A 15,000-nucleotide genomic window follows, 5' to 3' on the forward strand; every position below is an offset into this window, starting at 1 on the left:
GACGGGGGGGGGTTTGGGGGGGGGACGGGGGGGGTGGGGACGGGGGGGGGTTTGGGGGGGACGGGGGGGTGGGGACGGGGGGGTGGGGGGTGGGGACGGGGGGGTGGTGGGGTGGGGACGGGGGTGGGGACGGGGTTTGGGGGAGACGGGGGGGTGGGGACGGGGGGGTGGGGGGGTGGGGATGGGGATGGGGGGTGGGGACGGGGGGTGGGGATGGGGGGGTGGGGACGGGGGGGGTGGGGATGGGGGGATGGGACGGGGGGGTGGGGGGGTGGGGACGGGGGGGGTGGGGACGGGGGGGTGGGGGGGTGGGGACGGGGGGGTGGGGACGGGGTTTGGGGGGGTCGGGGGGTGGGGGGGAACAGGGGGGGTGGGGACGGGATTTGGGGGGGACGGGGGGGTGGGGGCGGGGGAGGGGTGGGGACGGGGGGGGACGGGGTTTGGTGGGGTCGGGGTGTGGGGGGAACAGGGGGTGGGGACGGGGGGGGTGGGGGCGGGGGAGGGGTGGGGACGGGGTGGTGGGGACGGGGGAGGGGGGGGTCGAGTTTTGACCTCACCTGATCCCGGTGCTGAGGGCGATGGCTGTGTGTGAGAGTCGGGACAGGGTGTCAATCACCTGGGAAACAGAGACAACAGTGAGGGTCACCACCCGGCCCCCACACCCCCTCCCCCCCTACACCAGGTGGGCAAACACGGGTGAAGGTGGGGGTGAGGATTGGGGGTGGAGGTGGGGGTGGGGGTGGGGGTGGGGTGAGGGACACAGGGACAGGGGCACAGAGGCAGACACACAGACACTGAGGGACTGAGGGACTCTTAATGGCAACAAAGTCAAAAGAGATTGTGATCGACCTCAGGAAATGAGGTGTACAAAGTAGAGATGGTTGATAACTTCATATTCTTAGGAATAAATATCACCAGCAACCTGTCCTGGACAAGATGCTGTACAGAAGTGTGGGAACACCCACACCTCCAGATTCAGGAACAGTCTCTTCCCGGCTGTTTTCAGGTAACTGAACCGTCCTCTCACCAACCAGAGAGCGGTCCCGACCTCCCACCTACACCATTGGTGACCCTCGGACCATCTTTGATCGGACGTTATCTTGCACTAACAGCAACATGCAGGAAACATGTTCCAATGTTGGGGGAGTCCAGAACCAGGGGCCACAGTTTAAGAATAAGGGGTCGGCCATTTAGAACGGAGATGAGGAAAAACCTTTTCACCCGGAGAGTTGTAAATCTGTGGAATTCTCTGCCTCAGAAGGCAGTGGAGGCCAATTCTCTGAATGCATTCAAGAGAGAGATATAATAATAATAATAATAATACATTTTATTTATATAGCGCTTTTCATATACTCAAAGACGCTTTACAGAGATTTTGAGAACATAGGGGAAATGAATAAATAGATAAATAAATAAATAAATAAATGAACAGAGAATATATAGAGCTCTTAAGGATAGCGGAGTCAGGGGGTATGGGGAGAAGGCAGGAATGGGGTACTGATTGAGAATGATCAGCCATGATCACATTGAATGGCGGTGCTGGCTCGAAGGGCCGAATGGCCTCCTCCTGCACCTATTGTCTGTGTTTCTATGAAGTGACTGCTCGGGGGAGGGGCCGCACTCATCACGTTCACACCCATCCCCCGGCCACGCCTCGCCGTCCAGATGTGGCCACATCTGTAAAATGAACCCTGACCTCCACATCTGTGTCCCATTCCCCAGTAAAAACAACAGCATCCTCTTCAATCTTCACAGCCTGGCCCGGCATCATCTCACCCCCCACTGACGTCAGAACCCTCGCTCACACCCCCCTCACCCTCCCTCACCCTCCCTCACCCTCCCCTCACCCCCCCTCCTCACACCCCCTCACCCCCTTACCCCTCGCCCCCTTACCCTTGCCCCCGCCCCTCAACCCACCCTCCCTCACCCTCCCCCCCTCACCCTCCCTCACCCTCCTCACCTTCCTCACCCCCCTCCTCACACCCCCTCACCCCCTTACCCTCCCCACTCACCCTCCCTCACCCTCCCTCCCTCGCCCCCCCTCGCCCCCCCTCGCCCCCCCTCACCCCCCCCCTCACCCCCTTACCCTCCCCCCTCAACACCCTCCACCCCCTCACCCTCCCTCCCTCGCCCCCCCTCGCCCCCCCTCACCCTCCCTCACCCTCGCCCCCCCTCACCCCCCCTCACCCCCCCTCACCCCCTTACCCTCCCCCCTCAACACCCTCCACCCCCTCACCCTCCCTCCCTCGCCCCCCTCCTCACACCCCCTCACCCTCCCCCCCTCAACCCCTCTCACCCTCCCCCCTCGCCCCCCCTCACCCCCCCTCACCCTCCCCTCCTCACACCCCCTTACCCTCCCCCCTCAACCCCTCTCACCCTCCCCTCCTCACTCCCCCTCACCCTCCCCCCCTCGTCCCCGCCCCTCACCCCCCCTCACCCTCCCTCCCTCGCTCCCCCTTCACCCCCCTCCCTTCACCCCCTCATCTTCTCCCCCTCACACCCCCCCTTGCACCCCCCTCACCCCCCTCATCCTCCCCCCCTCGAAGTTTGGCGTGTCCCCTACAGCTCTCTGCAACTTCTACAGATGTGCCGTTGAGAGCATTTAACCGGGATGTGTCACAGCACGGTTTGGGGACAGCTCCATCCAACACCACAAGAAATCACAGAGAGTTGTGGACGCAGCCCAGACCATCACACAAACCAACCTCCCTCCCACCCACTCCATCTACACCTCGCGCTGCCTCGGCAAGGCCAGCAGCCCAGACTGTAATAGTGCCCACCTTTGGTTGGAGGATTGTAAATGATTGAATAAACCACAGCTGGGTAGTCATGTTCCGGTCAGCAGTGAGTTAACTTGTTATTCTGTGTCTGAGCTCAAGATATCACAAATTGGCGATGAGAGTGGGATTGTCGATTCCCCAGCTTTACTTGTTTGTGTAGATAAGGAATTCTACAGAGGCACGGGCAAGGTTGTATAACTTTTGGTGTCAAGGAAAGCTGGAAATCAGGTCACAAAGTTGAAAATCTAAAATGGCGGTGCCCAGTGGATATATCGGAAGATTGGGTGAGTTCCAGCAAAGCCGGGAAACGTTCAGTGCGTACATCGAACGTTTAGAGATGTTTTTTGCTGCAAATAACATCACTGAAGTAGAAGCTTCTGGTGCAGAATCAAGACGGTTGAACAATGCAACTGAAACTAGGAAAAGAGCAATTTTTCTCACTGAAATGGGTCCCAAGGTTTATGATACAGTAAAAAATTTATTAGCTCCAGCCAAACCAAAGGACACGCCTTTGAAGGATATTCTGAAGAAGTTAACAGAACATTATGACCTTAAGCTCTTAGAAATAGCTGAAAGCTATCGTTTTGGAACGAGATGCCAACTTCCAGAGGAGGATATTAGTAATTTTATCGTGTCACTCAAGAAGTTATCAATTCATTGTAATTTTGGAAATTTCCAAGACCGGGCGTTAAGAGACCGTTTCGTGTGTGGACTGAGAAGTGAGCGGATCCGAAGTAAGCTGATGACGGTGTATGACCTGACCTTTGAAACAGCTTGTAAAACTGCTTTGTCAATGGATATGGCAGAAAGGGGTTCTAGAGAAGTCAGGACAACTTCTAGACAACCAGCGGAAGAGTTGAACAAGCTGCAGTCCAGCAAACTAAAGACGGATAAGTCGACATAGACGTCAGAGAATCGTTATCCATGGAAGGGTAGCAAGACGACGGCAAAGCCATGCTATCGCTGTTTGCTCCCACTGGTTGGTCCATGTACCTTCTAAGGACGCGGCCATGGACTACATCTGGACCAATTGCTTTTCATGGGTTCACCCTCAGGAAGGCCAATCTACTTCTACAACCGTGACCCTGGGAAGAGGCACGGTTGAGTCAGATGAGACGGTTGGCCTGCTCAAAGTGAGCATAAAAAAACATTAAATACATCAGGTCGGGCCGCATTAAACCCAGTGATGTTGCCCAACTAGTTATAGTCAGACCCTGCTACGTTTTGCAGGTGTCCAAATAATGATACTGTGACTCAAGTTTGTCTCGATATTGGCTCTTGGCATCCTTGGTAGCTTTGCAAAGATCATAGTGAGCTTTCTTGTACAGCTCAGGATCATTTGACTTGTATGCAGCAGACCTGGCCTTCACCGTTCTTCAAGGCAGAGTGTTACTCGTGTCACAAGATGGGACACCTAGCGAAGGCTTGTCGAAAGGCTAAGCAGAAAAAAGGTTCAACAACAAGTGAACTGCATTCTGTGGATCAACTGCAGGCAGAGGAAGAGCTTCTCGAGATATACACCATCTGCAGCAATGAGCTAGTAAACCAGAAGACAAAGAATGTGTCCGTGCAAGTCCAGTTGAATGGAGCTCATGTCAGCATGGAAGTCGACACAGGAGCATCTGTGAGCGTGATTCCAGAATTGGTGTATCGGGAGAAGCTGAGTCAAATTCCTTTGGAAGCGAATCGAGCTACATGGTTACTCTGGAGAGAAGATTCCAGTGTTAGGATGCGTACATGTACCAGTTAGGTATAAGGAGCAACAGGCGGAGTTGCCCCTCGTAGTTGTAAAGGGGGATAAACCTGCGTTGCTAGGTCAGAATTGGCTGCAGATCTTGAAGCTCAACTGGAACGAGATATTCCTCATTCGTGAAGAAATCAAGTGTCTGGAGGATGTAATCAAGCAACATCCGAAGGTGTTTAGTGACCAGGGGGAGCCAATTAAGGGGTACAAGGCGAAAGTATGTGTGAAGCAGGATGCGACACCAGTGCATTGCAGATCACGGGTTGTGCCGTACGCTCTTAAGGACAAGGTCGAGAAAGAACTGAAAAGACTTGAAGCCAAGAACATTATCAGTAAGGTAGAAAATAGTGAATGGGCAACACCCATTGTAGTTATACCCAAACCTGATGGTAGTGTTAGACTGTGTGGGGATTATAAGGTGACCATAAACCAGGTACTGGAAGATAGCTGACCAGATACCATACCAATGGCAGAGGATTTGTTTAGCACCCTCACAGGCGGCCAAGTTTTCACAAAAATGGACTTGACAAATGCCTACATGCAGTTGGGTGTAGATGACAAATCTAAATCCAAGCTAACTATTAACACACATTTGGGATTGTTTCAGTTCAATAGGCTTCCATTTGGTATATCATCAGCCCAAGGGATTTCAAGGGGTAATGACACAAATTCTAGAGGGAATTGAAGGTGTGGTGTGTTACTTGGATGACATCCTCATCTCAGCCCCTGACAGGAAGACACATGATGAAAGGTTGGAAGTGGTACTCAAACGACTTGAAACACAGTGGAAGAGTGAAGGCACAGAAATGTGAGTTCTTTCAGAACTCGGTAGAGTACTTGGGTCATAAGATAGACAAGGATGGTCTACACCCCACCAAGGGTAAGGTTGATGCGATCAAAAATGTGCCCACTCCCAGAAACATATCTGAGATAATAATAATAATAATAATAATATTCATTTATTGTCATTGCAACGAGTACAACGAAATTAAAAAATAGCCAATCCTTTCTAGGATTAGTGCATTACTATGGGAAGTTTGTGCCAAATCTGTCCACCTGTTTACATCCCTTGAATGAGCTTTTGAGAAAAGATGTACCATGGAAGTGGACACGTAAATGTGATCAAGTTTTCAAGTCATGTAAAGTTCAGTTGGCAGAGAGTTCAATGCTTGTTCATTATGATGTCAATAAGCCGATGAAGTTAGCATGTGATGCTTCACCATACGGTGTTGGTGCAGTGATCTCTCGTGTGTTAGAAAATGTAGAGGAAAGGCCAATAGCATTTGTGTCTAGAACACTCAATGCCAGTGAGAGAAATTATGCACAAATAGAGCGAGAGGCTCTTGCATTGATTTTTGCCGTTAGGAGGTTTCACAGATACCTGTATGGTAGAAGGTTTGTAATCGAGATAGATCACCAGCCATTGACAGTGATCCACATTCCAACTCTGGCAGCAGCCAGAATGCAAAGATGGGCATTGATATTGTCTGCATACCAGTATGACATTCAGTATCGTAAGGCAGCAGAGCACAGCAATGCTGATGCAATGTCTAGATTACCTTTGGAATCGGAGGTTACCCCAAACAGAGAGGTTTTACTTCTCTCATGTAGATGAATTACCTATCACATCAGGGGACATTCGGAAGGTTACTCGTACAGATTTTTGTCAAGAGTGCAGGAATATATTACAAATGGGTGGCCAAACAAATTGCAGAATTTAGAGGCAGAACTGAAACCATTCTTTGTACGTAGGAACGAACTCTCAGTAGACCAAGGTTGTGTCATGTGGGGAGGGAGAGTTGTAATACCTGAAAAATATGGAGTAAAATTTAGATTTTAGAGATACAGCGCGGAAACAGGCCCTTCGGCCCACCGTGTCCACGCCACCCAGCGATCCCCGCACTTTAACACTATCCTACACACACTTGGGACAATTTTTTTACATTTGCCCAGCCAATTAACCTACAAACCTGTAGGTCTTTGGAGTGTGGGAGGAAACCGAAGATCTCGGAGAAAACCCACGTAGGTCACGGGGAGAACGTACAAACTCCGTACAGACGGCGCCCGCAGTCAGGATCGAGCCTGAGTCTCCGGCGCTGTATTCGCTGTTAGGCGGCAACTCTACCGCTGCGCCACCGTGCCGCCATTGCTAGAAAATTGCTAGAAGATCTAAATGATCAGCATTTGGGAATGTGTCTAATAAAGAATCTAGCTAGAAGCTATCCATGGTGGCCTGGTCTAGATAAGGACATAGAACAAACGGTGAAAGAGTGTAGCACGTGTCAAGCAGTTGGAAAGAATCCACCCACACAGGGCCGTTTTTACAGCATTATGGGCCCCCGGGCAAAGCAGTGTACTGGGGCCCCCACCGTTACTCTCCCCCACCCCCCTTTCCCTACCAGCCCCCCCCTGTCGTGCCGGCGAAAAGCACTTACCTAAAAACACTTAGCGATGGACTTAGGGTGCTACATTGTTGCGAAAAACACTTACAGATCGCTGTGAGAAGCACTTAGGGTGCTACATTGTTGCAAAAAGCACTTACAGATCGTTGTGAGAAGCACATAGGGATGGAAAATGTTGCGAAAAAAGCACTTATTGAACCTACATTTTTAAAGCAGTATTTATTTATTGCAAGTCACTTAACATACACAGATCAGCATGGGGCCCCTATGCTCGTGGGGCCCTGGGCAAGTGCCCATCAGGCCCATGCGTTAAGACGGCCCTGCACCCACAGTACCGCTACAGCCATGGAAATGGCCGGTTAGAGTGTGGCAAAGATTACACATTGACTTTGCAGAGTTGGATGGACAACAATTGTTCATTGTGATTGATAGTCACTCCAAGTGGGTTGAGGTGATTTCGATGAACAAAACGACATCCAGCAAAACGATAGACATTTTGCGAGGGTTGTTTGTGTTCTATGGATTTCCAGAGGAAATTGTGTCTGATAACGGACCACAATTCTGTTCACAAGAGTTTGCACAATTCATGAAAGGGAATGGTGTAAAACACACTAGAGTAGCTCCATACCATCCAGCTTCCAATGGAGCAGTAGAACGCACAGTGCAAATTGTGAAGCGGACATTAGTCAAACAACTGCTGGATCTAAATCCAAAGAAACTGGCTAACTTTCTGATTACATATCGAAACACACCTCACACCACTACTGGTCAAACACCAGCTGAACTGTTCTTGAAAAGAAAACCCAGAACAAGGTTTTCACTGTTGAAACCAAACTTGGCTCAAACAGTAGAAGAGAAACAGGAGAAACAAACAGCATATCATGACGGAAGTAGAGTAAAGGAAAGGAGTGTTGAGTTAAATCAGAAGGTAAAGGTGAAAAACCATCATCACAAGTGGGCGAAGTGGTTACCTGGAAGAGTAGTGGGAAAGTGCGGACCACGGACATACTTGGTCAAGATGTTTGGAAGTGGAAAGGTGAGAAAAGTACACATTGACCATGTCATGCCTATGCAAGCACAGACAGGGTTGAAATCAGACAAAGTAGACGAGTCAGATAATTGGGTTACCACTCAAGTACAGGTACCAGATGAACCAGAAATGGTACGAGAAGGTAGACAAGTTAGTGAGAGCTTGAATCAGCCTGAAAATGGAGGTTCAAGTGGGTTTGACAGTCAAACAAAATTGACTGATGGACTGGAAGCTATGAATGTAGGTCAAAAGGAAGGCTTGACTCGATTCAAAATGAGCCCAAGTGGTTGTAAACAGTCAGAAACTTCTGGTCAGGGAAGATATCCAGAAAGAAGGAGAAACCCAGTGGTTAGGTTAAATTTGTGAAGTTATTTCCTGAAATGCACATATCATTGTATATACCACATAGAGGTTATATAAAAGTAAACTATCAGACAAGATTGTAATAATTTTATACCGTTGGTTATATTCAAAACAAAATGTCCACAAGGAAATCATTTTTTTTATTAGAGTGGAAGGAGTTGTAATAGAGCCAACTTTGGTGGAGGATTGTAAATGATTGAATAAACCACAGTACAGCTGTGCAGTCATGAGTTAACTTGTTATTCTGTGTCTGAGCTCAAGATATCGCACAGACCATCACACAAACCAACCTCCCTCCACCCACTCCACCTACACCTCACGCTGCCTCGGCAAGGACAGCAGCCCAGACCATCACACAAACCAACCTCCCTCCACCCACTCCACCTACACCTCACGCTGCCTCGGCAAGGACAGCAGCATAATCAAGGACCAGTCTCACCCCGGTCACTCCCTCTCCCCCCCTCTCCCATCAGGCAAACGCACACCTCCAGATTCAGGGACAGTTTCTTCTTGGCTTTTATCAGACAACTGTACCATCCGACCACAACCAGAGAGCGGTCCTGACCTCCCATCTACCTCAGCAGAGACCCTCGGACTATCTTTAATCGGACTTTATCTTGCACTAACTGTTATTGTCTGTATCCTGTCTCGTACACTGTGGACCGCCCGGTTGTAATCATGCATAGTTTTTCTGGGGACTGGTTAGCACGCAACAAAAGCTTTTCACTGTACTGCGGTAAACATGACAATAAACTGAACTTCAAACATTTTTATAGTTCCTTCCTGATCCCCTCCCACTGGCAGCTTGTTCCACATCCCGCCGCCCTCTGCAGTTGGTCAACATGTGGAACAGTTTACTTGTCCATCCAGCAGCCTCTCAGAGTGAAAGCTGGAGGGGAAACCACAGCCGCCAGCTGCTAATTATAGCCTCGAATCTGCACTGTCCAACTTCCTGACAGACCGGACCGTACATCCCACGGGGCTGCCTACAAACACCAGCAGGAAACCCAGACCCTCTGTACATCCCACGGGCCACGTACAAACACCCAGACCCACGGGCCACGTACAAACACCCAGACCCACGGGCCACGTACAAACACCCAGACCCACGGGCCACGTACAAACACCCAGACCCACGGGCCACGTACAAACACCCAGACCCACGGGCCACGTACAAACACCCAGATCCACGGGCCACGTACAAACACCCAGACCCACGGGCCACGTACAAACACCAGCAGGAAACCCAGCGCCACAGACCAGCAGTCCCTGATCAGACCGTACTGGGGGGCAGTGAGGGGGGGAGTGAGGAGGGGGGGGTGAGGGAGGGGGGTGGGGTAGGGGGGGAGGGTGTGGGGGTGTGGTGGGGGTGGGGTGGGTGGGGGGTGGATGGGGTGGGAGGGGTGGAGGTTGGTGGGGGGGTGAGGGAGCACCCAGCACCCAGATCATTACACCCAACAACCAACACCCAACACCCAGCACCCAGCACCCAGCACCCGGCTCACAGCACCCAGCACCCAGCACCCGGCTCACAGAACCCAGCACCCAACACCCAGCACCCAACACCCGGCACCCAACACCCAGATCATTACACCCAACACCCGGCACCCAACACCCAGCACCCAACACCCAGCACCTAACACCCAGCAACCGGCACCCAGCACCCAGCACCCAACACCCGGCACCCAACACCCGGCACCCAACACCCAGCACCCGGCACCAAACACCCGGCACCCAACACCCGGCACCCAACACCCAGCACCCGGCACCCAACACCCGGCACCCAGCACCCAGCACCCAACACCTGGCTCACAGCACCCAGCACCCAACACCCGTCACCCAGCACCCAACACCCAGCACCCAACACCCGGCTCACAGCACCCAGCAATAGAGGAGCCAGCGCTGCCGTCGCAGCTGTGGCTTGCCTGCAGTCCGTCTGTCTTTTGTGTTTTTTGTTGTTTTTGTCTGAATTGTAGTTTTAATATGGTGTAGGGTTTGTATGTTATGTTTGGGGGGGGGGGGTGGGGAGGGAACGGGAACTGTAAAATTCTCTCTCCCGAACGGAGACGCGACCTTTGTTTCTGTGTCGTGTCTCCGTTCCCGTTGCGGCCTACCACCGGCCATGCACCTGGGACCACCTGGGGTTCTGGTTCGCAGAGCCCGCGGCCCGGACTCACCACCTGCGGCGCTGGCTGCCTGCGGATGCTGCGGGAGCGGCTGCGATTCGTCTCCGGAGGCTCCGGCGTGGGCCACGTGGACGTCGGAAGCCCGCAGGCCCCTGGGTGGGGGCCGACATCGGGAGCTCCGGCAGCGGCAGAGGCAGCGTGTTCGCCCGCCCCGAATCGCGGGGCTTGGGTCGGCCCGCCGCGGACCTTTCACCGTCCGGCGCGGCCTGAAATAGGCCGTGGACCTTTCACCGTCCGGCGGGGGCTTCAATGTCGGGAGCCCCGACCGCCCCGACGTGGCAACTCCAACAGCCTGACCGCGGGAGAAGACGGCAGGAAAGAGAAAATACATTTTGGCCTTCCATCACAGTGAGGAGGGACTGGAGGAGACTCACTGTGATGGATGTTTCTTTTTGTTTGGTGTTAGTTGTGATTGTATGTGTTATTGCATTTTTATTGATTAATCTTATTGGTCTTATTGTTCAACTGTGGGTAATGTTTCATTTCACTACACATTTATGTGTATGTAACAAATAAACGACTATTGACTATTGACTATTGACACCCGGCACCCAGCACCCAACACCCAGCACCTGGCTCACAGCACCCAGCACCCAGCACCCAACACCCGTCACCCAGCTCACAGCACCCAGCACCCAACACCCAGCACCTGGCTCACAGCACCCAGCACCCAACACCCGTCACCCAGCTCACAGCACCCAGCACCCAACACCCAGCACCTGGCTCACAGCACCCAGCACCCAACACCCGTCACCCAGCTCACAGCACCCAGCACCGAACACACAGCACCCAGCACCCAGATCATTACACCCAGCTCACAGCCCACGGCCCAGATGCTCCATTCTTTCATCATACGGCAGTCCCGCCAGCCCTCAATACCAAGAATATCCTTCCTCAAATCACTAGGGCCCTGTATAACTGGGACCTCCTTGCTCCTAAACTCAAAACCTCTCACAATGAAGGTGAGGGGAAGGGGGGTGAGGAAGGGGCGGGAGGAGGGGTGAGGGGGCTATGGTGGTTGGGGGGGTGGTGAAGGGGGGTTGGTGAGAGGGCAGTGGGGGAGGGGGAGAGGGAGGCGCGGTGGTGAGGGGGAGGGGGGCATAGTGGTGGGGGGGCAGTGAGGGGGGTGTGGGAGGGGTGCGGGAGGGCGGGTGGGGGAAGGGGGGTGAGGAAGGGGCGGGAGGGGGGGTGAGGGGGATGGGGGGTGAAGGGGGGCCGGTGAGAGTGGGGCTGTTGGGGGGGGTGGGTCATGTGATCCCACCGCCTTTCAATGCCACTGAACTATAATTAGAGAAAAGTTTTGCATTTTGTGTCTACTTTGTTAATGACTTGGACTTGGGCAAAACAGCCTGAGTTTCCAAATCTGCAGATGACACAAGTGTGGGAGACATAAACAGTGGTGGCCAGGGAGATAGAGGAAGGGTGGAGGCAGATGAGGTTTCATGCAACATAAACTAGAGTGTATAATCCTAAAAGTTAATAGCCACAAAATGCTGGAGTAACTCAGCGGGTCAGGCAGCATCTGTGGAGAACATGGATAGGTAACGTTTCACAGAGTGCTGGAGTAACTCAGCGGGTCAGGCAGCATCTGTGGGGAACTCATTCCTTCGTCACTAATTCCTTCTCTCCACAGATGCTGCCTGTCCCACTGAGTTCCTCCAGCATTTTGTGGTTATCTTCGGTTTAAACCAGCATCTGCAGTTTCTTCCTATACATCCTAAATGTTCAGTTTAGTTTATTGTCACGTGTACCGAGGTACAGTGAAATACATTTTGTTGTGCGCTAACCAGTCAGCGCAAGATAGAGGATAAAGGGAACAATGTTTGTGCGAGATAGAGTCGCGTAAAGTCAGATTAAAAGGAGTCCAGCTTTTACTGGATTTAAAGGGGAAGGGAAGTAGTGATCACTGATGGCTCAGTAGGCAGTAACCTCAGCACCAGAGCCCAGACGTCGGCGCTGTGTGGAGTTTGCATGTTCTCCCTGTGACCGCGTGATAGGTTGTAAACCACCTCTTATCCAGTTTAATGATATCCTTTCCACAGCCATGTGAGCAGAACATGTCCACAGCCTGAACCAATGTGGCCAGACCAAGCTCCTGTACATGACGTCCTAACTCCTGCACTCAACGCAGTGTCCAATGTCAGACATCCTCTGCTGGGCAGTCGGGTAAAAGCCTCCCCCTTATCCCACAGCGACTGGGTCACCACTTCCTACCTTTGCAAAGTCACGGACGTCAAAGAGATCAAAAGCATCAAAGAGGTCACTCCGCCTCATCCCAAACGTATCGCAGCATGTCGACAGGAAAGTCCGAATGTTCTTCAAGCAGAGGAACTGAAGGCAAAAGAGACTTTAGCTGAACAGAGGAATTGTGCAGGTTAATCCCCAACACTAATGCACTGACCCAAAGTGGGGTCACACAGACACACAGACACAGAGACAGAGACACACAGACACAGAGACGCACAGACACACAGACACACAGACACACAGACACAGACACACAGACACACAGACACAGACACACAGACACAGACACAGACACACAGACACACAGACAGAGACACACAGACACAGAGACGCACAGACACACAGACACACAGACACACAGACACAGACACACAGACACAGAGACACACAGACACACAGACACACAGACACACAGACACACAGACACAGAGACGCACAGACACAGACACACAGACACACACAGACACAGACACAGACGCACACACAGACACACAGACACACAGACACACAGACACACAGACACACAGACACACAGAGACACAGACACACAGACACACAGAGACACAGACACACAGACACAGAGACACAGAGACACAGAGACACAGGTGGACAAGCAACTCCACACCTGCCCTTTGACCCCTTCCTCCAATTGGGATCTCACCTTCAGACTGCCTGACCACAGGTGACCTTGACAAAGGTCTGGCTAAAGTCCACTGCCCTCTGCAATGGTCATGGTCACTCTTCACCTAACCATGGAGGGGGATTTGTGAGGCACGTTCACCACCGAGCAGTGCTGACCATCCTTGAACGGGAGGTGCTGATTCAGATGCATAAAGGCCCTGTCCCTCTGGGAGGGGGGGGGGTAGTCGGGATCGTGCTGAGGGTGTGCGGTGATGTGATGATCATGTGATAGGAGCCATTCGGCCCATCAAGTCTACTCCGCCATTCAATCACGGCTGATCTATCTCTCCCTCCTAACCCCATTCTCCTGCCTTCTCCCCATAACCCCTGACACCCGCACTGATCAACAATCTATCTATCTCTGTGTTAACTATACCCACTGACTTGTGGCCTCCACAGCCGTCTGTGGCAAAGAATCCCACAGATTCACCACCTTCTGACTGAAGAAACTCCTCCTCATCTCCTTCCTAAAGGAACGTCCTTTAATTCTGATGCTGTGCCCTCTGGTCCTAGACTCTCCCACTGGTGGAAACATCCTCTCCACATCCACTCTATCCAGGCCGCTCACTATTCTGTACGTTTCAATGAGGTCCCCCCTCATCCTTCTAAACTCCAGCGAGTACAGGCCCAGTGCCCACAAACGATCATCATAGGTTAACCCACTCATTCCTGGGATTGTACCTGGACTTTCAAAAAGCCTTTGATAAGGTCCCACAAAGGAGATTAGTGGGCAAAATTAGAGCACATGGTACTGGGGGTAGGGTATTGACATGGATAGAGAACTGGTTGGCAGACAGGAAGCAAAGAGTAGAAATTAAAGGGTCCTTTTCAGAATGGCAGGCAGTGACTAGTGGGGTGCTGCAAGGCTCAGTGCTGGGACCCCAGTTGTTTACGATACATATTAACGATTTACGAGGGAATTAAATGTGACATCTCCAAGTTTGCGGATGACACAAAGCTGGGTGGCAGTGTGAACTGTGAAGAGGATGCTATGAGGTTGCAGGGTGACTTGGACAGGTTGTGTGAGTGGGCAGATGCATGGCAGATACAGTTTAATGTGGATAAGTGTGAGGTTATCCACTTTAGTGGCAAGAATAGGAAGGCAAATTATTATCTGAATGGCGTCTGATTATGAGAAGGGGAAGTGCAATGAGACGTGGGTGTCCTTGTACATCAGTTAGTGAGACCGCACCTGGAGTACTGTGTGCAGTTTTGGTCTCCAAATTTGAGGAAGGATATTCTTGCTATTGAGGGCGTGCAGCGTAGGTTTACTAGGTTAATTCCCGGAATGGAGGGACTGACACTTGATGAAAGACTGGAGCGACTGGGCTTGTATACACTGGAATTTAGAAGGATGAGAGGGGGTCTTATCGAAACATATAAAATTCTTAGAGTATTGGACAGGGTAGATGCAGGAAAAATATTCCCGATGTTGGGGGAGTCCAGAACCAGGGGCCACAGTTTAAGAATAAGAAGAAGGCCATTTACATAGAAACATAGAAAATAGGTGCAGGAGGGGGCCATTCGCCCTTTCGAGCCAGCACCGCCATTCATTGTGATCATGGCT

General features: G+C 52.0%; 1 protein-coding gene across 1 annotated transcript in view; it reads right to left on the reverse strand.

The window, feature by feature from the left end:
• Positions 1-15,000, reverse strand: part of LOC144610697 (guanine nucleotide exchange factor VAV3-like) — a 71,668-nt gene that overhangs the window by 54,536 nt on the left and 2,132 nt on the right. Inside the window, 2 exon segments of the mRNA XM_078429586.1 lie at positions 558-616; positions 12,720-12,836. Coding sequence (XP_078285712.1) covers positions 558-616; positions 12,720-12,836 — 176 coding nt within the window.

This window comes from Rhinoraja longicauda, chromosome 37, assembly GCF_053455715.1.
Source record: "Rhinoraja longicauda isolate Sanriku21f chromosome 37, sRhiLon1.1, whole genome shotgun sequence".
NCBI classification, from domain to species: domain Eukaryota; kingdom Metazoa; phylum Chordata; class Chondrichthyes; order Rajiformes; family Arhynchobatidae; genus Rhinoraja; species Rhinoraja longicauda.